At 32.3% G+C, this 25596-nt stretch overlaps 1 protein-coding gene across 4 annotated transcripts in view; it reads left to right on the top strand.

The window, feature by feature from the left end:
- LOC106052723 (unconventional myosin-Ie-like) overlaps positions 1-25596 on the top strand; it is a 40779-nt gene that overhangs the window by 9625 nt on the left and 5558 nt on the right. For 3 of the 4 annotated variants that reach the window (XM_056005163.1, XM_056005172.1, XM_056005179.1), the window contains exons 5-29: positions 193-287; positions 388-475; positions 892-981; positions 1098-1175; positions 1367-1451; positions 2616-2719; positions 3135-3267; positions 3482-3678; positions 6633-6971; positions 7890-7970; positions 8210-8295; positions 9102-9183; positions 9321-9427; positions 9538-9636; positions 9849-9993; positions 10105-10219; positions 11321-11490; positions 13077-13136; positions 13277-13362; positions 13520-13669; positions 15612-15760; positions 16282-16473; positions 20130-20316; positions 20799-20813; positions 25172-25347. In XM_056005163.1, the coding sequence (XP_055861138.1) occupies positions 193-287; positions 388-475; positions 892-981; positions 1098-1175; positions 1367-1451; positions 2616-2719; positions 3135-3267; positions 3482-3678; positions 6633-6971; positions 7890-7970; positions 8210-8295; positions 9102-9183; positions 9321-9427; positions 9538-9636; positions 9849-9993; positions 10105-10219; positions 11321-11490; positions 13077-13136; positions 13277-13362; positions 13520-13669; positions 15612-15760; positions 16282-16473; positions 20130-20316; positions 20799-20813; positions 25172-25347 (3109 nt within the window). The remainder of the gene's footprint in view (positions 1-192; positions 288-387; positions 476-891; positions 982-1097; positions 1176-1366; positions 1452-2615; positions 2720-3134; positions 3268-3481; positions 3679-6632; positions 6972-7889; positions 7971-8209; positions 8296-9101; positions 9184-9320; positions 9428-9537; positions 9637-9848; positions 9994-10104; positions 10220-11320; positions 11491-13076; positions 13137-13276; positions 13363-13519; positions 13670-15611; positions 15761-16281; positions 16474-20129; positions 20317-20798; positions 20814-25171; positions 25348-25596) is intronic. The other variant, XM_056005187.1, reaches the window with a different exon arrangement.

Genomic DNA, 25596 nt, shown 5'->3' with positions numbered 1-25596 from the left:
ATCTCTTGGTCATATCATTGATATCATTCCTTTTTACAGAGTGGATATCAGCTATTGGAAATATAGAGATTCGTTGAGGACCTGGGAGCATTATCTTGCGAACTATTAGTTGAAATAAAATAGTTTATAATTATATAATTACTCATGCTATCCTTTTTATTTTAAAAATAATATTGTTTTCTTCAAATCTAGGCACAGTATGAGAACCCTCCACATGTTTATGCCCTTACAGACAATATGTACAGAAATATGTTGATTGAAATGGAGAATCAATGTGTCATCATTAGGTGCTGTTTCAAAGTTATTTATTTCCAAATACTTAAAGTTTCTGCCCAAAAGTAAATTACCTCTTATTTAATATATATTTTTTTTCAACTAAACTTTTAGTGGGGAAAGTGGTGCTGGAAAAACTGTGGCAGCCAAATACATTATGGGATACATCTCAAAAGTATCTGGTGGTGGTCCACTTGTTCAGGTTTGTTGATTCCTTTTTGTTTTTAGCTTATCCACCTACTTTTACCTTGCCTGTTTAGTACAAAACTTTCATAGATGACCTTACATTAGTCCATGTTTTCTAATATTTATGTGTACATGTTGCTATGCTTTCTTATTTCATTTTCAATTTGTAGATGCTACTTTAAAATATATATATATCAGTGTTAATCTAGTAAATCTAGTTATTCAGAGATTCAGAATGATAGTTGTTTTTTTTTTGCTAACACATTCCATACTTTACTGTTAGGAATAAGAAATATGTTTTTATTTTGAATTTAAAATTTATGTTTTTGTTAGTTATTAGATATTAATTTTGTGTATGAGAGGGTTTTAAATGGTATTTAACTTCTCAGCATCTGATGTGGTTCAAATTCTTCTTCTTTTTTTATGAATCAGAGAGTCAAAGACATCATTTTAGAATCAAACCCTTTGCTTGAAGCTTTTGGAAATGCCAAGACTGTGAGGAATAATAACTCAAGTAGATTTGTGAGTAGAATGAACCTTGAACCATATGTAGTTGTCTTAGAATTTCATCATTAGAATCTGTCTGTGTATTGTTCAATATAATTAATTGCTTCAGTATAAGAATTCTCTGTTTGCAGGGTAAATATGTTGAAATACAATTCAGCAGAGGTGGAGAGCCGGATGGAGGAAAAATTTCCAACTTTCTGTTAGAGAAGGTAATTTATAAATATTTCCTCCTATTGCCATGCACATATAGTGTGCACATCTTCATGATAGATTTAAATAGCTTAAGTCCTAACTATAATGGTCATGTAAATACCATGTACATAAATGAATGCGTTGCAAATTTAACCATACATTTACCCAAACCTGTCGTACATGCACTCACAAGTATTTTATTTTATAGTCAAGGGTAGTCAGCCAAAATACAGATGAACGAAGTTTTCACATATTTTACCAGATATGTGCAGGTGCTACTGAGAGAGTTAAAGGTAACAAAACCATGTAGTTATTGGTCTACTTAATACTACTGATAAACATATAGGTATTTTAAAAGTCATTTGTTATTGTTGGAATAAAGTCTGCTTATTAGTGCTACACATAAAATTATAGGGTAACATTTTGACTTAGTTGTTCTGTTTTAGGTTTAATTTACTTGATACTCTTGAAGCTATTTTTCTTTCTATAATCAGCTTTGTTGAATCATTGTCTATGCTTACTATTAAACTATTTGAAAGACAGGAAGTAAAAAAGAATCTAGAGTTGAGGCAGACTGAATGAACAAAGAATTCATTTGTTGTGCATGAGGAAGTAAATTGACCTGTTCAAATAGATAAAACCAATATTTGACTTTGAATTTTCTGTGTGTGAGTTAAAGCTGACAAATTAAATGATGTATATTTATAAAGTTTGTGACATAAAAAAAAATTATTTCAATTTTAGCAATCTGTATCACCCTGACATTCTTCTCTGTTATTTACATTTCTGTTATTGTGCTGCAATCTTCTTCATGCACTCAGTCAGTTTCTCCCCCATTTGGTGGTTTAGTGGAGAGGACTATTCAGCTGATTCTGTGGGGGTGAAAGTGGGAGAGAAGGAACTAAAAACAGCTGAGATATGACATTGCTTGAAATGGTTTTTGATATTTGACTACATTTTTTAAAACAGTCATTTAGTTTTGTAGACATTTTGTACCATTAGACCTTAAGATCTCACAAGCACTGTATATCTAATAATTACCTGTTTTCTCCTATATATTTTTGTCCTGACTTTTACATGGCACCTTTAGTACAAAAGAAAACAACAACAATAATGCAAAATAAAAAATTTACAAAACTTATTTTTTAAAAATTCCTAGCCAGTACATGACTGTGTATACTTATCCTTAAAAGGAGAGGATTTAGATGGTCATTATTTTTTTTTCTTATATTATTCTTCAACAATCCAATATGGTAGAGAAAAAAATATTTTTAGAATTTACAAAATAAATTATTTGCTATTGAAACAACCAAAGATATTACACTTATAAGTAATGCTTCTTGAAATATTAAAATTGAAACTGATCTTACAAAACAAGAATAAAGTTTATTGTTTAGGTACATTGAGAATGAAATATTTTCCTAATTCAAAATATTTATTTATTTATCACATTGCAGAAGAACTAGGCATAGCAACTCCAGACTATTATAGCTATTTATCACAAAGTGGAACTTTCAAAGTTGATGGTATTGATGACAACAAAGAATTTCAAGACACACTAGTAAGTTCATCTTTCTTAATAATAATAATAAAAGTAAAATAAGCTTTATTTTTAATCCTGAAACATTTGTTTCATGTTGTATTACACCTTAACTTTGGTGACCAAGGGGTATGTTGGCTGCTCTGTTGAATAGTTCAAAGAGGCTAGTATGCATGGATTTTTATTTTAGTTGTAATAGTTATATATTTAGTGAAATTAGGACAGTCAACTGACATTTGTTAGGAACAGTAATTGAAACTGTTTCTAGTGTTGATTACACAAAGCCCTTGTTAAATATTGGCTCGTGAAACCATAACTTTGCTACATATGCCCCCCCCCCTTTTATCTTGTTTATTCTTGTTATCATTGTTGAGATCCATTCCATTAATAAGTTTCATTAAATGACCTAAAGATATGCATTTTAAAATCTTTTTAGCAAGCTATGCAAGTGATAGGAATCTCACCAGACACACAGAGGGAGATTTTATCAATAGTAGCAGGCATTCTCCACTTGGGCAACATCACTTTTGTTGAGCAAGGAAATTATGCCAAGATAGCCCAAGATGATTGTAAGTAAACTTCACTGCCCATAACCTAACTTTGTTAATGGTATTATGAAAATGTCTTTTGGTTTAGAGTTTTTATTTTTAAAAAAATGTGTAAAGATTTTAAGCGATATTGCCACATTACAAAGTCTGTTAAGTAAGCAGCTTGTTAATTATAGAATATCTTCCTAAAAGATAGGGCTAATTAAAAGTGTTTTTATTTTCTTTTTTTTTTCAGTCCTACAGTTCCCAGCACATTTGTTTGGTGTGGACAGTGAGCTCTTGCGAGATAAGTTGACAGGAAGGATTATGGACAGTAAATGGGGGGGTAAAACTGAGAGCATTGAGATGAAGCTGAATGTGCAGCAAGCAGAATTCACCCGAGACGCCTTGGCCAAAGCTGTTTACTCTAGAGTTTTTGATTTCCTTGTAGAGGTAGCATTTTTTTTTTGGCCTTTGCATTGCTCCATTTTTATTTATGTGAGCAATTAAAATTAAACAACTCCCCCATCCAAAAAAAAAACAACTTTGTATAAATTGCATAATTGTAAGATTGAAGTGATTTACAATAAATGAAATAGGTGATTATTTTATTTTAATTATATCCTCATTCCACCAAAACTACTTAAGATTGTGAATTGACTTTTGTGTAAGATGTATTATTTTTAAAATGGTCGTTGTGGCTGAATGGTTTAGTGCTTGGCTTCTGAACCTAGAAGTTCTGTGTTCAAATCTGGCTTTTTAGGATGCCCTTGAGTTCACCCAACTCTAATGGGTACCTTACTTTAGTTGGGAAAATATAGGTTGTTGGTCATTATGATGACCATGACTCCCACCTTAGCCTTCAGCTATAGAAACAAATGAACACATTTTTAACAATCTATTGTCATGTAAAATTGAATTCCAGTTAGGGACAATTTTTATTACTTGATTCCCCTCTCCCTTTCCAATTTTATATTTTATGTTCTGTTACCTACCACAAATGACTTAACAATATAATCCCATTTTATAATTGTAAGCTCAAAATATTTTTTTAGTTTTATTTTTTAAATGTTGTTAACCACAATCAGAAAAAATATTAAAATCACACATGCAACTCACATAAAACAGAATGAAATAGTTACCATCTATTTATAGTTAACGATACCGCTAAAGTTAACTTTTATACAGAATCATTTTAGTGTAACTAAATAAAGCATCATAATTTATATGTACAAGTATATAAATGATTGAATTATTTTGCCTAGTGTCAAGTAATCTTAAGCAAACAGGTTTTTCAATCAGCTTTTTTGAATGCCACATACATTAAACTCATTCTTCTTTTTTTTTTATAGTTACCATTTCTCATGGACAATAAAACTTCATGCAGGTGGCTACAATACAAGAATTGTATTCATCTAATTATAGTAAAGGAAATTTTCAGTTTAGAAAATGTAATGAATTTTAGAATTATATCCACTTTTTTTTTTTGGAGGGGGTGGCAGTGGGGATTTTTTCAAGTTGAAAATTTAAAAAAATATATTTTGTATGTTACATACCTGTCACACACATACATTTCAACTCATTTATTTAAATGTCAGTTATTTAAATACATAGCCACTATAAGAGCTTGCCATCCCTTTGGACCCGGTCAGTAAAGTTGAAAAGGGAAAAGATCGTCTCTCGAGACGTAAAATGACACAGAATAAGAGCAATATTTCATATTACTATTTACCTTATATAGTTGCTTTACAATATAAAAATGACATAAATGCTGAAAGTAAAAAACAACAACAAAAAGTATAATGTTAATTGAAAGAAAAACCATGGTAAGAAATAAATTGTTCAAACTTTTGATAGGTGTCTGAAAATCTTAGGGCTTAGCCCCGTAAGATGAGCCACCACAATCATTGATAGAGCTTAGCCCCATTAGATGAGCCACCACAATCATTGATAGGGCTTAGCCCCATTAGATGAGCCACCACAATCATTGATAGAGCTTAACCCCATTAGATGAGCCACCACAATCATTGATAGAGCTTAGCCCCATCAGATGAGCCACCAAAATCATTGATAGAGCTTAGCCAAATTAGATGAGCCACCACAATCATTGATAGAGCTTAGCCCCATTAGATGAGCCACCACAATCATTGATAGGGCTTGGCCCCATTAGATGAACCTCCAAAATCATTGATAGAGCTTAGCCCCATCAGATGAGCCACCACAATCATTGATAGTGCTTAGCCCCATTAGATGAGCCACCAAAATCATTGATAGAGCTTAGCCCCATTAGATGAGCCACCACAATCATTGATAGAGCTTAGCCCCACCAGATGAGCCACCACAATCATTGATAGTGCTTAGCCCCATTAGATGAGCCACCACAATCATTAATAGAGCTTAGCCCCATTAGATGAGCCACCACAATCATTGATATGGCTTAGCCCCATTAGATAAGCCACCACAATCATTGATAGAGCTTAGCCCCATTAGATGAGCCACCACAATCAATGATATGGCTTAACCCCATTAGATGAGCCACCACAATCATTGATAGAGCTTAACCCCATCAGACGAGCAACTAAAAATCATTGATAGAGCTTAGCCCTATTAGATGAGCCACCACAATCATTGATAGAGCTTAACCCCATCAGATGAGCCACCACAATCATTGATAGAGCTTAGCCCCATTAGATGAGCCACCAAAATCATTGATTGAGCTTAGCCCCATTAGATGAGCCACCACAATCATTGATAGAGCTTAGCCCCATCAGATGAGCCACCACAATCATTTATAGGGCTTAGCCCCATTAGATGAGCCACCACAATCATTGATAGAGCTTAACCCCATTAGATGAGCCACCACAATCATTGATAGAGCTTAGCCCTATTGGATGAGCCACCACAATTATTGATAGAGCTTAGCCCCATCAGATGAGCCACCAAAATCATTGATAGAGCTTAGCCCCATCAGATGAGCCACCACAATCATTGATAGAGCTTAGCCCCATTAGATGAGCCACCACAATCATTGATATGATTTAGCCTCATTAGATGAGCCACCACAATCAGTGATAGAGCTTAACCCCATTAGATGAGCCACCACAATCATTGATAGAGCTTAGCCCTATTGGATGAGCCACCACAATCATTGATAGAGCTTAGCCCCATCAGATGAGCCACCACAATCATTGATAGAGCTTAGCCCCATCAGATGAGCCACCACATTCATTGATAGAGTTTAGCCCCATTAGATGAGCCACCACAATCATTGATATGATTTAGCCTCATTAGATGAGCCACCACAATCATTGATAGAGCTTAGCCCCCATTAGATGAGCCACCATTGCTTTTGCTAAGAAAGACCTTATTTAGTTAACACCATTTTCTTTATGGATTGTCTTCATCAGTCAATAAATAAAGCCATGCAGAAAGACATAGAAGTGGTGAACATTGGCATTCTTGACATCTATGGTTTTGAGATTTTCGCCCGCAACGGCTTTGAGCAGTTCTGCATTAATTATGTTAATGAAAAGCTGCAGCAGATTTTCATCGAATTGACCCTGAAGGCAGAGCAAGAGGAGTATGTCCAAGAAGGCATCAAATGGACACCTATAGAGTATTTCAATAATAAAATTGTTTGTGATCTGATTGAATCCAAGAGCCCTCCAGGCATCATGTGTGTTTTGGATGATGTGTGCGCCACCCTTCATGCAGTCTCTGATGGAGCTGATGACAAGCTTCTTGAGGTAAGAATTGTTTCAGAGCTAATATAAACACAGCAATATTTCATTTAGCATTTTTACTCTATTCCTGATATCTAGAATTTTACATAAGAGCTGAATTTTGTTGACCACAATATTGAGGGTTGGCCATGTAACAACTTGAGCATGAAAACAGGTGAATACTTTTACACCTGCCCTTTAGATCTTTATGCCATGACTCTTATTTGTATTGTTATTTTTGTATAGCTTGACTCTATGGTCCTATAGTCCTATGCTTAGTGTCTTCTGGTTCAATCTCTTTTATCGGGTGGGGGGAGGGTGTGTGTGTGAAAAGGTATGGTTATCTGGGAGAAGGGTTCTGTTATGCATTTAAGGCATTCAGCAAACACTACTCAGCTTGAGTTAAATCTCAAATGAAATACTCCTAGCCTCTTTTTACAGGATTAAACTCTCTGTCAGGTGGTTTATCCCCCTCAGCCAGAAATCCCTTATAAAAAAAAAAAGTTTCCCTTTCAGACCTAGTGGTATATAGAGCAGATAATGTAAATGTCAACTGTTTATGTGGCCTATGGCTAACGAGGGTGTCAGGTGGCTATCACAACGACAAACCGCCTTTACTTTTCCCCAACTAATGTCAGGTACCCATTAGAGCAGGGTGGACTCAGAGGCGTCTAAAGATCTCAAAATTAAAAATCCCAGTCTTCACCAGGATTTGCACTTGGGGCCACCGGTTCGGAAGCCAAGCACTTTACCACTCAGCCACCACGCCTCCCTTAGGTATCCCTTATGTTAGACTTGTTCCCATGAAAATAAAATGAAGCTCCTCATGAGTTGTGGTTTCAATTCAGTTCTGTAATGTCTGTGTTGAGTGTCATCTTGAATAAGACTCAATTGAAACCATTGACTCATTAATCTTATCTTTTTTTTTTGTTCCTTTTGCAGAAACTTCAAGGCCAGGCAGCTTTGAATAAACATTACACTGCTTGTGGAACAGGCTTCATTATACATCATTATGCTGGTCAAGTAAGTGGTAGATTATTAAGGTCAGAAGTCACCAATTTAACCTGCCAAAAGAAAAAAAAAGGGGGGTAGTGGGTAATCTTTACATGCACATCACACTTATTTAAAAGAAAAAGATATAGGAGCCTGGGTTGGCAAACCCACATATATATTTTCTTATGCTTGTTTTAATTATAAACAGTAATTATCACAATAGATCACTTCACTACTAGTAACACCAAAAGTGTTTGTTATCTCCACAGGTAGAGTATTGTGCTGATGGGTTCTGTGAGAGGAACAGAGATGTCTTATTTACTGATTTAGTTTTGCTGATGCAGTCTAGTCATCAGTAAGTGTTTATATTTGTTATATCTTCAAATGTTTTTATTTTATAGCTATTAATTTTTAATTTGGGTTGATTGTCAAGCTAAGCAATTCTCTTTAATAATGTTACTACATTGGCTGCTATAGGCTGTTAACAACTTTACTCTAAACCTTCTTGAATTTCATAATCAGGAAGTTGTATTTCAACCATTATCTTTTATTGTAATCACCCAAAGCCTTCTCTTATATGTGTTTTGACTTCACAGTCTCCATTTTTTGGCTAAATTAGTTTCTGGTTTTAACAATTGTCTGTATTCCTGTTTTTTATGAGATGCAGAGCTAAAGATGTAAACGGCTATCACAGAACTAGAGGAAAGCGCTAATTAATAAGTTAAAAAAAAATATTTTCATCATCCCCAATTCATAACTCAGTGTACAGACTCTCCATTTTTGGTGTCATCATCAATCCATACCAATAACTTTTGATGAATTGCTGGCTTCTTCCCTTTTACTTAAATGTGTTTTTCAATTTACTTTAAGGGGATGTAAAAATAAATTTTGTTGATCGCAATGACTTATCTATCTTATCATCTGATAGAAATATAAATGAGGCCAGGTTTTGTTGTCAATTTTTTTTTCTATACTCAATCGATAAGTTTCATATTGAAAATACTTTTAAACCTAATAAATATGAAATCAGTATACTAACGACTTTCAGTGTTATAATTATTTTTGTTTGTTATTTTATGTATAAGTAAATGTATACAAGTTTAGGTACATTCTCAATTTAGACTGCTTAATTTAATCTAAAATGTACTCTTGTATCACTAGCCCATTTATTGTCAGCCTGTTTCCTGAAGTCATAAACACTGCAACTAAAGGTCGACCAACAACTGCAAGTAGCAAAATAAAAGTGAGCCATAATAAATCTTTCTATCTTATTAATGCAATATTGTGAAATCATGCATTGTTATATAATCAATTATAGTAAGTCTACTTGTAGTGAACAACATTATCTGAATTGACTAATATTAGTGTTCTCTCTGTTAGACTCAAGCCAATAAACTTGTAGAGACTCTAATGAAGTGCACACCACATTACATCAGGTGCATCAAACCAAATGAGACCAAAAGAGCTAAGGATTGGGAGGATACAAGGTCAGTCGTCTTGCACAAGAGAATGCTAAAACTAGTGTAAGAAAAAATAATGTGAAGTGCTAATCGACAGACTAGTAGACTTAGTTGGAATTTTCTTTTGTCTGTTTCAGGGTCAAACATCAAGTAGAATACCTTGGTCTAAAAGAAAATATTCGAGTTCGGAGAGCTGGTTTTGCATTTAGAAGAGAATTTGCCAAATTTATCAAAAGGTTGGTTGTAATTTGTGACTTGAGGATGAAAAAATTAAAAAATAAGTCTCTTAACTATTAAGTGTCTATGTAGAGAATTCTAACCATGTAAAAAAACTTTCAACAAGTTTTTAACTAAATCTACTTGACTAAAGAATCCTGAAATTAGAATCCAGTTCAACTATCTCTTAAATTGTTATAAATTTATATTTGTGTAAATTTTTTTTTTTTAGGTATGCAATTTTGACACCTGAGACTTATCCCAATTGGAAGGGTGACCCCAAACAAGGTGTTCTTCATCTTCTCAAAACAGTCAACATGGACACAGACCAATACCAGTTGGGAAAGAGCAAAGTTTTTATTAAAAACCCAGAATCAGTGAGTAGCACTTGTACAAAATATTGTTGCTGGAACTCTAAAATTAGTAGGGCAAGGGAAATTATTGGATGCATAAAATATTCTTAAACATGTCATCCAATCTGTTCTCAGCTTTTCTTGCTGGAAGAAATGAGGGAGAGGAAGTTTGATAGTTTTGCAAGGACCATACAGAAAGTCTGGAGAAAGCATCACGCACAGCAGAAATATTTCAAACTGAGAGAAGAAGGTTAGAGTTGTCTGTCCATGGTTTTAAATGTTTGTTATTCTCAATATCTAAAGTGAGCTAAAAGTACTGGACTAGAAGTTCTTTTTGAAAGCTAAAAAAAAAAAAAACTGTGATATCTGCCATTAACAATAATATTGTCTAGGCAGTAATAATTATTTTTAGTCATTAGCTAAATGCCATCTTAAGCACTCAAAATTAAGATTTTTTTTTCAAGATAATGGAAAACAAAGCTTAAATAAATGATGATACAAGAGTTCTATTTCTGACTATGAAAGGAGATTTTTTTTTCTTATATTTTATATTGTAGTTGTACTGTTACTTTCAGTGTTGCTAAAACATATAGCTTCATTGTCCTCTCTTGTATCAGCTCACTAAAGTCAAACAATCACATCATCCCAACTTTCTCTTGCCTAAATAACATTAGTTCCTTATCCCTTACATGAGTTTTGATGTTTGAGAGGATTGAGTTGATACTAACACACAAAAATATGAAGGGGCAATTGTAAGAATCAAATCAACTTAATTCCACTTGATTGAAATTTGAAGATAGCATCGAACTCTAAAATGGGTATCATCCAGTTTGAAAATACTTTATTCATTCAGTATGTACTAATGAACAGGAATGCATTTTTTTTTCTACTTTATTTTATTGCTTCAATTTGTGCTCTGTTTGTCGCTTATGCATTTTATTTTTAAAAAAAATAATTTAGTACAGCACATTTTTCATGTTGTAGCATGCTCAGTGTTCTAAGTCCCAATCTGTTTGTGGACATGTGTGGGACAGGGGTATCTGGAAGAAGGTTTCCAGGCTGCCTTTGGGGACTCTCTACATTGAGATTCATGCTTGAGCCTTTAATTAGGTAGCTAAGTGATTTATGCCACTCTCCAGTTAAGAAGTGTTGACATAGAGAGCTCATTTGATGCCAATATGGGTGGAGTGCTCATTTGAAAGCATATTGTTCAAATCTTTGGGGAAGTCTTCAAGATACTTGGGCCTGGGAACTTAATGAGATATATCATCCATACTATAATGTAAAATTTCTCTGAAATACTTAGTTAAGACCTTAACAATAATGAAACGCCCGTATTATTTTTTTTCAGCATCTGATATACTTTTTAACAAAAAGGAGCGCAGAAGGCACAGCTTGAATCGTAATTTTGTGGGAGATTATTTAGGTCTTGATGACAACCCAGAACTTAAAGCTCTGGCTGGTAAAAGGGAAAGAATAGAATTTGCAGACTCAGTCAAGAAATATGACAGAAGATTTAAAGTAAGTTGTACAATTAGTTGTGAATTAATTTCAATACATGACCTAGAACTGTTTGGCTACCACTGATGACCAGAAAAAAACATAAGTAATGTCAACAAGAAAGAAAAAATAGGGCTTAGAAAAGTTTTGATGCAATTAACAATCTGTCACGGATGAATGTGTGTATGTTTGTATAATCTTTTTTTACACTCTGCACGAATGACCGGAAGTGTGTTTGTTGTCAGAGAGTGGTTAGAGAGAAACAAGCGTGTGTGATATGCAGTAAAGCTGATTAAAGTTTATGTGTTTGATCTAGTGGTTTAATTGTTTTATTTCGTTAACTAGAACTGAACCAGGGACACCTAGACGTATCGAGACCTAAGGTAGATTCTATCGAGTTATAATTATAAATAGAATAGGAAAGCTGTGACACAATCTAAAAACATAAAATATGACAATTTGTAATTTCTTGTGGAATTTTACAAATGGTATTTTAAAACTGAACAAATAATAAAAAAAGGGCTTTTATTTTTCATCTTAACTACAAAGGACATTCTTGTTTTTCTCTTCCTCCTTATTTCATCTCACTGTACCATTCATTCAATAATTTGAATTTCCACATCATGACTTGTTAGGCTTGTGCTTCTTTTAGTTTTCCCCATAAATCTTTACTTACATTATCCCTCCTTTTGTGTTCATAACTTTTGTTACAATTTATCTACTCCAGTTTTCCCCTTCTTTCAGTCAATATATAATAGGCATTACTATCCTAACTTTTTGATTTCAAGTTAGTGGCATAGAGGGACATGTTTTGATTACATTTTTTTTATGAATGCTGAATGCTAATTAGGGAATAAAATAATGATCTAATTATAGGCAATCAGGTATGACTGATTTCACACACTTTTTTTTATATAATTGGATGTGAACTACTTCCTTGTTTTTTTTTTTTTTTTTTTTAAGTAGTGCAAAGTGAAATGATCTTCCTTCCAATGTGATATGATGGTGTTGTTGTTTTTACACTTGGCACTAGAATTATTTCAACCTTTGTTAATAATACTTGAAATTGCCTTTCAGAAAACAAAAAATAATTACTTATATATTAGCTCCCAGAATGTATACTTTCATTGTCATCATATTCATTCAGTGAAAACCTGCTAAGAGAAGTTAATTTTAAGGAGGTTATCTTTAGATCTGATTAGAATAATGAATGCAGAATGGACATTTTAAAACTAACCAAAACTATTGTTCTAGATACTTTCAAATAACTCAGTTATTAGTCTTTTAAAAGCTGTTTGAATAGAATGACAGTCCAGTGATTCAATCAATGCCCTAAATTGGACAAACCAGTTGATTCATATTAATTACAACCTCATTATATTAAATTTATAGCTTGGTTTATTTCCAGTCTTAGTCCCCAGGCTAGACATCATACAAATTAATAAGAGTTTGATTGTTATTGAGTTTAAACCATCATTGATTACCTCAAATTTAGATGGTCTTGTGAAGTTTATTGTAACAACATTTGAATATGTCAATAAACAAGAAAACTTTTATATTAAATCAAGTCAACTAACTTTACTTTTTCTAAAAATTTTTTTTTGTAGCATGTTAAAAGAGATATGCTTCTTACTGGGAAAAATTTGCTACTTGTTGGCATGGAGACGGTAAATAATTCATTATATCTATTTCATTGGTTTGGAAACTTAATAATATTAAAAAGAATTAATTGGTTAACTTTGAAATTTAAATTGACAAGTAATTCATTAGGAGTATTTATTATTGACCTGACGTCTTTATCACTCAGATTAAGAAAGGCCCACAGAAAGGAACAAAACAACTAGTCGTGAAGCGCAACATTCCTATAGATCAAATTTCTGGTATAGTTATGAGGTGAGCATTTAAAACTAGCTACACCACGACTACAAGAAGTAGATTCAAATTTTATTTGGTAATAGTAATATTTGTTGAAGTATTTCATGTCTAGAAGTCAATACATAGATACAAAAATGTATGTAATGGTAATGTTTTTTTTTTAATACTTTCATAGCACCATGCAAGATGACTTTTTTATTCTCAATGTGAACAATGAATATGGCAGTTTCTTGGAAAATGTTTTTAAAACTGAGTTCCTGACAGTCCTTTCCAAAAAATATAAAGAGAGAACAGGCAAGGAATTAAGAATCAACTTCACTGATGCGTAAGTACATCAAAATTTATTTTCGCACTGATATATTTACTTACTTAGATAATAGGTATGGAGTGTAAATTTTTGTTTTGTTTTAAAAAGAGGGGTTTTAAATTTTGACATAGATCCTTCCATAAGATGAATATGATCAAAAGAGTATATTTTTTTTAGTTTATTTTTTAAACTTAGAAAACCTAAGGCATGGGAATGTCTTATATATGGATGCAAGATCGCAGACTATAGCCGGCATGCCAGCAAAATCAAAGTAAAAAAATAGTTTGTGGCAAACGGCAGTCCAACTGATTGCTGGCTTGGTATCTGACTTTTTTTTTTCACTTGCAATAGTGTTTTGGTCTTTCAAACTAATAATTAATAAGTCAAATTCAAAGAAAGACAGGAAGTTACATTACTTATATTAAGGCATATGCTCTTATTTCCGAACTTTCGCTTTATATCAATAACGTAAACAAAAGTTTGAAACAAATCCCTAAGGCCCAGGCCTGAGATGCCTAAGGTAGTAAGTAGATCTAATTCTAATAAGTTTGATCTGCCAGCATACGAACTCATCTTCTTTTTTTTAAAAAAAAAAAAGAAACCAGACCTAGAGGCTTGATCTAGTCTAGAGATCTAGATCTATTTCTACATTTTAAAATGCGAAATTACCGTATCATCGCTGTACGAATAATCATAACAATGATAGATCTAGCCTAACTATATAGTCTAGATTCTAGATGATAGATCAATATCAATGAGTATTAACTGTTTGGTCTAGATCTACTGACTACTCACTCAGCCAATAAATATTTATAGATCTATTAGATCTTAATTTGAAATAGAGCTAACTTTTAACATAAGTGCTTATGCTACAAGGTTTGATTTATACTAATATAGTAGGCTAGTAGTAGGCGTATCAATGTGCATATTAGATCTATATAAAAAAAATGAAATTTATGTAGATTATAGTGATTTAATCTTGTATAAATATATATATATATATATATATCTATATATCTGTCACGTATACTATATCTATATTTAGCCATAGTCTATATTTAGCTTAACGGCAGAATTTTAGCTACCTCGGGATTTTCTATCACGCAACTAAATAATGTTTTGAAATGGATATGATTGGTTTGAGATGTTGATTGTTGTACATTGAGCTGCATTTATTGGTCAGATTTTAACCAAGCGGCAGAGAGATATTTAGTCACATGACAAAACACCCAATTACGATCACTGATTGTGCTTCAATGTGACATCTTGGCATCAAGTTTGATTGTAACATCTAGCACTATACATGATTCGTAACAATATCATATATATATTTATGTATATATATATATATATATATATATATGTATATATATATATATATATATATATATATATATATATATATATATATATATATATATATAGTTAGAATCTTGTGTATACAGGTGGAATGGGGCTCTGTTGCTTGCATTTTTATAGCTTATATATAGCAATTGTGGCAGTTGTTGATTGGTGACCCACATATCAGGGCCTGTGAGGTTATCGTGACTCTTACCTTACTGTAGAGCATATCCTCCTTGATTGTCTCAGATACCAGGATATTAGAGGGAAATATTTTAGAACAGACAACCTCAAAATACTGTTTGACAACATAGATCCTGGGAAAAAAGTACTGGGTTTTATCTGGGAAGTTGGACTGACTGCTAAAATTTAAGAGATTTGAATTATATAGTCTTATAAGAACTACCCTATATATATATACATATACCTGACAATTGTTTGGGGAAAAATAAAGGCGGTTGGTCGTTGTGCTGGCCACATGACACCATCATTAACCGTAGGCCACAGAAACAGATGAACTTTACATCATCCGTCCTATAGACCACAAGGTCTGTAAGGAGAAATTTATTTTACGTATTCTTCACAAAATGAAGTTTATTTTTTTGTTTGTAATTTGCAGAATGGAATTTCAGGTGAAAAAAGAAGGTTGGGGTGGAGGAGGTACTAGACAAGTTAGATTTGTCAGAGGAACAGGTGATATAGCTCTCCTTAAGCCTTCGTCTAAAGTACTTACCGTTTCTATTGGCCAAGGACTACCTAAGGATTCTCGTAAGATTTGTTTTCTTTACTTTTGTTTAAAAAAAAACAGGTTTACTGTTTGTTTTGTGTTCTATAAATTGAATAACATTTGCGTTTTTCTTAGCAATCATCTAGATATGTAGGTCATTTCATTTTTCAAATATACATGCCAATGTTTCATTCTTTGTTACAAATCTTTCTAAGACATTTCAGTCAAAGAAAACGTGCTTTTAATTTGAGTGATCATGAAGTTTCTTAGAGAATTAATATTTAATGGGAAGGTTATATTTGATGAATAGCTCTCAGATTTAACATAATATTTTCATTATTATTGTTGCTATATTTTCATAAAGCTCACTCTGATATCCCTTTCTTTCTCCCCCCCCCCTCCCCTTTCCCCCATCCATCCCAGTAGCTCTACAGCCAAGATCTATTACAAATGTAATTAAATGACTGATCCAAACTAATTGATACAATTACACTTCACATAAGCTGTTTTTTTTTATTATAATGTCACAACATTATCATTTTTTAAACTGTGCATATTACAGGACCTGGCAGAAAACCTGTAGTTAAAAATGGTGGTATGCAGCAGAGTAGAAAACTTGGCCCCCCAGCACCAGCAGGAGTGGTGTCCAACAGAGGCAATCCTAGTCGGCCAGCACCTAGTCGCCCATCAGGCGGCCCACCCTCCGGTCCAGCACCACCACCTCCAATATCACAACCACCGTCCAGGAGAACAGGTAAGTCATTAATCAACTAACGTTATAGTAGTTCTTCTCTTGAAATTTTAAATATATCTTTAGCAGACTCTGTATTGACCCTTAAATTTGAAAGATACAATAGAGTGTTATGTATTCTAGTTGTTTTTTTTTATAGATACAAAGAAGTTTTATGCTGGGCTTATTTGGAGGAAAGATAAAATTAGATATATCTTAAAATGCAGTGCATTTACAAAGTGTGAATTTTGACAAGAAGTTGGATTGAAATTAAAAGAAGAAATAAACAAGTATAGTTTTGTGAAAAATAATTGTGTGACTCATGAGAATATACATATTTGTCTTGTGTTTTTTATTAGCGGCCCCCGTAAGGGGAAAAAGCCGCTATTAGGTTTGTGCAAAATGTCCGTCTGTCCGTCTGTCACACTCAGATCTCGAAAACTAGAAGAGATATGAAAAATATTATTTCATCATTAAATCCGGCTTGAAAAGTTTAGGTGCAACGGCTACTTTTGGTTTTCTAAAAGCAAACCGTTTAATTTATAAAATTAATTATGCAAGCGATTTTTTCATAAAAATACACCAATTCTAAAACAATTACGTAAATGTAAGGGAGGCAATGTTACAATATGCTAACAAAGATGGACAATTTTTGTGTATTTTCAGTATCTCTAAGTCAAATATATTTTTAAAATGTACAGGAAATGTTTACAACAAATACAAATAATAGTTAAAGATGTTTTTTCTGGTCAACTAGCAGCTAAAATTAAAAGAAAACATTTCTGTTTGTTTATAAAGGTTAATAATGCACTTTGTATGTAAATATCACGCACATTTTTTTAAATGGACTTTTTATGCAGCGATTTTCGTGCAGTAGCGTAACGTCGCAACATGATCAGGTGCTAAACCAATTCCTTAAACTTTTTTTAAAATCAGATTTTATTTATTTTTTGTTTAGTGCCCCCATCCGAATAAAAGAAGCTTATTTTTGTGCGTTTTGTCTGTTGGTCGGTCTGTCCGTCACGTTTAGATTTAAAAAACTAGAACTCTAAAAGCTATTGTAAATCTGATTTACCCTTTAATGTTCCTCCCATAACATCTCAATAGTTTTAAGTATCTAAAATTGATTGTTCCGGATTTTTTTGTGCAAAACTAATCAACGCCAACAAATGTTTGTTTGCTCTTCTAACTTATATTACATTCAATTTCCATGCTTAAACGTTGCAAAAACACATTATCAATAAAATGTTGTTCCGTTTTTTATGTAAATAGCATATTAATGCTAAATCATAATCTCTATACTGACTTATATTTCATTAAGTGTAAAAATGTTCCGGATATTGTTTTATAAAACATGAATTATGCCTAATGATTGTTTGAAATCGCATAAGGCTTTTAAAAAAAGTAATTTACTAGAATTGATTACTGAAAATTACTTTTTAGACATGTAATTTTCTTGTAAAACATAACATAGAAGTTTTGTAATCGATAAAGAAAGTTCCGGATTTTGTTTCTTACAAATCGTCGCCAGAAATTTCCGAATTGATTTAAAAATCTACTAACGCCAAACAATTGTTTGAACTCCCTCTTCTAATTAATAAACAAATAATCTTCTCATTTACGAAATAATGTTTTTACGGATTTTTATGAAAAATATTTTAACTCACTACTCTCTTACAGTACATTTAACTTTCTACCTAAAACATTAAAAAATCTAATTATCGTTAATATTATGTTCCGATTTTTAAGGAAAACAGAATCCAAACACCAAAGTAAGGTATGAAAATCTCTCCACGTGGCTGTAGTACATCTAATTTTTATACGAGACCATCAAAAAAATTTAATTAACGGTATTACATTTATCTGAAATTCTCTTTTTCTTTTACTATTTATACAAACATCCGGAACAATCTATTATATAAACTTTTCAATTGTGTTCATACCTAAAAATTATTGCGATGTTTTGAAACGTAAAATAAAGGTTAATCAATTTTTAATAACTTTTAGTTGTTTTTTTTATATCAAGATAACGGACAGACCGACTGACAGACAAAACGCAAAAATGTGGCTTTGATCCTTTTTAAATAATATCTATTAGAACTCAGTGCACCAATGTCTATGAACCCTCGTTAAATATCTCGTGTAAATAAAGACATTTTTTTTTATGGTACCGGTACTAGCCTATTGTGAGGTAATGGATTTTTTTTTCTTTGACGTCATATGAATGGACTCTTTAAATGTAATGTTAAAAGAACGCACTCGGTGCACCAATGTCTATTAACCCTCGAAAAAATTGCTTGTATCAATGAAAACATATTTTAGTCTAACTAAGCCGTGTGACGTAGTGTTTTTTTTTTCCTTTGACGTCACATGGAATGAATTCTTTAAATGAAATGCTAAAAGAACGCACTCGGTGCACCAATGTCTATGAACACTCGAGAAATGGCTCGTGTTGATAAAGGTGATTTTTAGTCTAGCTAGGCCTTGTGACGTAGTGTTTTTTTTTCCTTTGACGTCATATGGAATGAATTCTTTAAATGAAATGCTAAAAGAACGCACTCGGTGCACCAATGTCTATGAACACTCGATAAAAGGCTCGTAATGATGAAGGCGATTTTTATTCTAGCTAGGCCGTGTGACGTAGTGTTTTTTTTTCCTTTGACGTCATATGGAATGAATTCTTTAAATGAAATGCTTAAAGAACGCACTCGGTGCACCAAAGTCTATGAACACTCGATAAATGGCTCTTATAGATGAAGGCGATTTTTAGTCTAGCTAGGCCGTGTGACGTAGTGTTTTTTTTTCCCTCTGACGTTATATGGAATTAATTCTTCAAATGAAATGAAAAAAGAACTCGGTATAGTAATGTTTATTAAGCCTCGTTATGTGACTCGCGTTTAAAAAAGGAATGATATCTTGATTTAGATCTAATCTAGATTTTTTAAACTAGATCTAGATTTTTATTACAGTATATCTAGATCTGGATTTATATTCTAATTAAAATTATTTTAGAGTCTAGATCTAGAATTTCTAGATCTAGTTTAGACTAAAATAGACTAGATTAAGATGTAGAATTTCAATTTCTAAACTTAAAGTGTAAAAAAAAAAGTGTAGATTTTCATTTCCAAACGTTTTGATCAATATTGTAATGTTTTAATATACTAAAACTAATCTACTATTTTTTTATTAAATTTAAATTTAAATTTACGGCAAATGAATCTTTGAAACATTATTACTTTTGACCATCGGATGGCTGCCTGGTCGTGCGGTTTGCGCGCTGGACTGTTGTTCAGATTTATGGATGGCCCAGGGTTCAAACCCTGCCCGCTCCCATCCCCCGTCGTCCTGCGGGAGGTTTGGACTAGAAAGTAATTATCTTCAACTCTGAAGGAACATCCGAAACGTGTAAAACATTTTACATCAAAATTAAATCACCTCTTGAATATTATTTGCGAATATGCAGATCCGACAGGGATCTGACTTCGACGGGGGCCGCCTCTGAGTTTGTGTAACACAAACTCTCTTTGTAATCTTGTTTATTCTAGTCCTGTTCTTGTGCTAATTATTGTATAAAGTAATTCTTGCGATAATAGGAATTTAGCATTTTTTTCTTGGTATTAGTCTAAAAAATTTTTTTTTATTCAGCACTAAATTTTCCTAACAACCTTATAATGTTACAGTAAATAGGCAGTCTAGTCGAGAGATACAAGAGAACCTGATGCAGAGGAAAGGAAGGAACCCTTCTGACCGCATGCCATCTCTTCCCAAGGAGGCCGACAGCCCAGCCAAGAGAATGGCAGCGGCAATGAAAGCGAACAACAACAACAACACAAACTTCATGAAGCCACCAGACCCAGGAGTCGCAGGGTAAGTGTCCTCACTAGTTATGTCACATCATTGATATACCATTTTACTATTTTATTACACATGCATCATTGTTAGGTGTCTTCTTCACTGTCTCATGACTCATCTTCATTGTCTTCTTGTATTTGTTTGGGTTAACAGAATATTCAACACAAGTTAATATTCTTACTTTTTACAATTTGTTTTTACTGTAATATAAAGCATTGTCAATTCACTAGATGGCTTTTGCTTTCTGTAACACAGAAACTAAAACTAGTTATATAGTACAATTTATATATGGTACTTATTCAGTTATATAATAAAATATATGTGGTACTTATTGCCTTATGATTCTATCCAAAAAAATAACAACAACCTTATTTAGAAGAGCTAGTGTGTAATCCAAAAGTTTGAAGTATTAGTCAAAGGTATTTGAGCAGCAAGAAAGTTTTTTTGATTGATGATGTGACACTGTTTCTTATGTTTGTATTTGTTGTCATCCCCAGACTTGCACATAGAGAGTAAGTGAATAAGTGTTAAGGGTCTGAATAGAAATTGTAGTTAAAAAATTCAATAAAATTTTTTTATACTTCTTATTAGTTTGATAAAAATATATATTTTTGTACATGTATACAAGTACAAGTCTCAGTCGCAGTAGGTAGAGATAAATTTATTTATTATTTAAAATGTAATAATTGGCACATAATGTGATTATAAATTTTGTTTTCTTTTGCATACCATTCTAAATTGCTTTGTGGATAAAATATTTGTTGACAAATTTCTTTGCGGGAAACTTGTGCACTTTTTTTTTGCTTTAGATCTAGTTTTATGGATTCTTTTATCTTTTGAGTACTTCAATTAATTCCCCCCCCCCCCCCCCCCCCCCCGAAGAAAATTGAAGGTTTTAGAAGCAAAAGTGTTAGATTGAAAGAGCAATATATTAAAATGATAAATGAAATTTAGTTTCTTTCAACTATAAATCATAAACAGTCTAACTGTGAATTAAAAAAACAACAACTTTTATTTGCTGGTATAGCCAAGCCAATTTATTATTTTACTACCATCTTTTATGTATGTTGTGTGTGTGTTCCTTAACTAGCTCTAAATACTTCTTATTTTTCTGTTGCATGTCTGTGTCTCATACTTCATGTAGTTATGTGTTGTTCAGTTGCATGCCCTGTTTGATTCTCTTTTAATGCTGTTGTTGGTCATTCTCTAACTAAAAACAAAGTAAAGTAAATAAGTAAAGTACCCCTTTTCAGACCTGGGATCTAGTGGCCGACAATGGTACGCTTGTTGTTTCTCTGATTAACAGTTATTGTGTGTGTCATGTGGCCAGTACAATGACCAACCACCTTTACTTTTCCCAACCAATTTCAGGTACCCATTAGAGTTAGGTCCATTTTAGGGTCTAGTTTTATTTTATGCATATTCTATTTGGAGGTGAGCAGTTGAATAAAATGTTTTTGTGACATTGGGTAGGGGACAAATCTTTGAAGTGTCTTGTTGATGTTTATTTTGGTAAGAGGTTATGATGTTTGATTCATGTGTTGAGTCCATGGCTTTTTCATCTCGGGCTGTTTTAGTGTGATGAGTGTTTTTCTTTTTTGGAACATCAAATTATGATTGCATATATATCAGTAATGGGTCTTGGATTTCAAAGTGTTGCTAAATTTACGTTTTTTTATAATGGAAATGAAGCGTTCAATTTTTTCATACTTAGACTCATTTTGTTATTAGCTTAGTAATTAGTCTCTTTAATCTTGATTAAAGTGTGACTACATTTCACTGCATACCATTTATTTATTTCAAATCTTCACTATTTTATTTTGCTTTGATAAGTATATTTAATAATTGGTTACTAACTATTGCACATTTAACTCTTTCTCTCCGTAGTTATTTTCCATGTTCTGAGGGAATTATTCATTTTGCTAATTTCACTACCCTGTACTGATTCAACTTTAATCACTTTTTTGTCTGTTATCAGAAAATGTTATATTTGGTATGGGATTAAAGGAGAATGCAGGTCTTTTTTAGATAAAACAAGTTGATGTTTATCAAACCAAAATAAAAGTTCATTTTGGATAATGGAATTTAAAAATAAAAACTTACCCACTGTGGAAAAGTTCTTTTTAAAACTAGATATATAGATAAATATTTTATGATCCAAATTGAATTAAAAGTATTTTTTAATGATAGTTATTCGGTGACCAGTCATTTCATCCCCGGTCACTTCATCCCCAGTCATTTCATCCTTGGTCAATTCATCCCTGGTCATTTCATCCCCAATAAAATATTTATTATTAGTCATTTTTTCATTGTGCTGTTAAGGCTTTGATTTTAAGCCCTCATTTTATCTAATGTATAAATAGGATTATGTAGAATGCTTTTTGATATTCTATTACATGTTATTAATGCGTTTATAGTGTTTCCCCTTCCACTTTACATTCTTGATATTGTAAATCTGAGTGTGTACTTAGCTATATGCACTTTTCATAGGAGTTGACATTGGAAAGTGAACTCAAGACATTTAACTGAAATGTTTTATATATGTTATATATTATGTTTTGTTAAAATATGAAATGAAATGTTTTATTTATGTTACGTAATATGTTTGTTAAAATATGAATAACTGGTTCCCAGTCATTTCATCCCAAGTCACTTCATCTCGGTCATTTCATCCATTGGTCATTTCATACCCTAGTCATTTCATTCCCTGTTCTTTTCATCATCTAATCATTTTATCTAACAAAGAGTAGGCCTAATTGTAGAAATCATGAAATAAGCAATATTTAATATATTCATTTTTATTTACATGACAAAAAGTGTAACACATTAGATAAGAATTAAATTAAACGCTACTAGAAACTATAAAAATGTAACATTTATAGATATAGAGGTCAAGTAAAATAGTTTTTATGTGATCATCGGTATTAAAAAGATAAATAGGCTATTGTAAGTACAGAAGAGGATTCATCGAACAATGTTTGCAATTCTCTTTGCCTATAACACAATTTACAAGTTTAATGTTTAAAAGAAATTAAAGCAAAACTTATATAGGTGACATGATATCCTGTGGATGGGTGAAGTCAGCTTTTATTAGAAAAAAAAATAAAACCTTATTGCATATATATTGCATTATATGCATTATTGCATTATATATAAAATATTTAATTGGGGATGAAATGACCAGGGGATGAAATGACCGGGGATGAAGTGACCGGGGATGAAGTGACCGGGGATGAAATGACCGGGGATGAAGTGACCGGGGATGAAGTGACCGGGGATGAAGTGACCGGTCACCTAGAAAAATAGAGCCTTTTTTTTAGCCCCCACTCTTTAAAAACATCATTTTTGGTAAAAACATTTGAAAATGAAAAAAAAAATCCTTAATTTAAACTATTCAAGATTAAATTATAAGCAATTAAAAAAATTTTGGGAGGAAAGAAAACCAGACAACTGACTTTTTAAGCACCGACGATAATATTGTCTATTAGGCTTCAAAATGGAGTAAAATCTATGATCAGGAGAGAAAGAGTTAAAATACTTGAAAGAAAAAAAAACTGAGCTTTATCAGAAAGAATATTTTTGACTATTGACAATTGGATTTCACTCATTGGTGGTTTTAAATAGATTTAGATCATTATTGATATCTTATCTCTTACTCACTGGAAATACTGCATTCCTTATTAATCTTCGGACTCGAAGACAAGCTTATTATTATTATTTCTTACTAGGCTTTTATTCTGTATTATTATCATATAGACAGCTGCTAATTTCTATTCTTTCTTATAGACACGGTTCTGTTCAATAATAGTAAGTGCTTGGTAAAATGTTATCAAGTTTTTCCACTTTGCTATCGTTTGATTTGATTTGCCATATTTAGGTTTTTAATTTGTGTTTTTTATAGACAAAAATGAGTTAAATATTCTTGTTTTAAAAGTTTAAAGTCAAATGAACTAAGAAAAACACTCATTTAAATTTGGAATCTTCTACCATAGTGATTGTATTAATATATATGACTTTTAAGGTGATTACGAGTTCAACAGCGTACTTCCTTCATGACTACTCTGTGACATTCCTTCAATATTGAATAAATTGTTTATTTTTGTTAGCTTTAAAGTGTTTACAAGTAGAAGGCTTTTATTTCAAGCAAGGACTTTATGTTTCTACCTAAAAAATTAGTTTTCAGCAGCATTTTTGCATTTTTCATTGAATAAATGTCCAGATAATATTTAAAAAAATGGATAACATTTGTATTATACTCTTTTTTTTTCCACTCACATTAACCGTGCATAGAAGAGATCTTAATGTTTGACTAAATTATAGAAGATGTTAATTTGTATTGAATATGTGTAAGTGCTAATTTGAATAAAAAACAAAATTCACATTTAAGGAAATTGGAATTAATACATTATTATAGTTTTCATTTATTGTCTTTTGTTATTGACATTTTTCATGAAATATTTTTTTAGAAATTTACATGCTGTTTTTTTTATTAGACATGCTTATAAGAACAGACCAAGACATCTCCAGTTGCTATCCACAATAAATATATAGAATCTCTCTTCAATGTTTGGTTGTTACTGCAATAAATTATTTGTTAAATTCAGTCTAAAGATCCAAAGTTTAATTTTAATTTCTTGGTTCTCAATTTTTTTTTTTTGTTAAAATAAAAAGTTAAGTTCTTTAAAAAAAGTGATTTCTTTTTCAACGTATAAATTCTAATCTCAAAACCTAAAAAAAAAAGTTATGCTAATGTAATAAAAATGTGTAAAAATGTAAATAGATACATTTTCCTGATAATCAATGTCACTGAATCTCTCAATGTTAGATCAGTGCTTGATAACACAGTGTAATATCTTTTATGTCTTTCCAGAGCTCAGAGGCAGAGCTTAAGTAAACCACCTCCAGCAGAAGGGAAGCCGAGGCCCAAGCCCAAGATGGCACCTAAACCACAGTTGCCTCAGGTCAGGTGTCTGTATGCCTATGATGCACAGGATACTGATGAGCTGAGTTTTAATGAAGGAGATTTGATTGACCTTCTTAATGAAGGTAACTATTGTAATGACTCAATAGTAAGACATGTTGAAGTTGAGACTAATCAGGGATTTCTTTAGTAACATTAAAAACTTAGAGCGGAAGTAGCTTAGAGACAGAGTAACAGACAAGGAGACCCGCTTCAGTAGAGCTCAGGAAAGGACATGTTTTTTCTAGACCTGATGACGTGGACTGTGCCCTTATTGTGTTAATAAATTAGTATAATATTATTTCAAAAAGGCTGGATTGTCTTATTTTCTTCAT

This window comes from Biomphalaria glabrata, chromosome 1, assembly GCF_947242115.1.
Source record: "Biomphalaria glabrata chromosome 1, xgBioGlab47.1, whole genome shotgun sequence".
In the NCBI taxonomy this organism is placed as follows: domain Eukaryota; kingdom Metazoa; phylum Mollusca; class Gastropoda; family Planorbidae; genus Biomphalaria; species Biomphalaria glabrata.
This window is presented reverse-complemented; position numbering and strand designations above follow the sequence as displayed.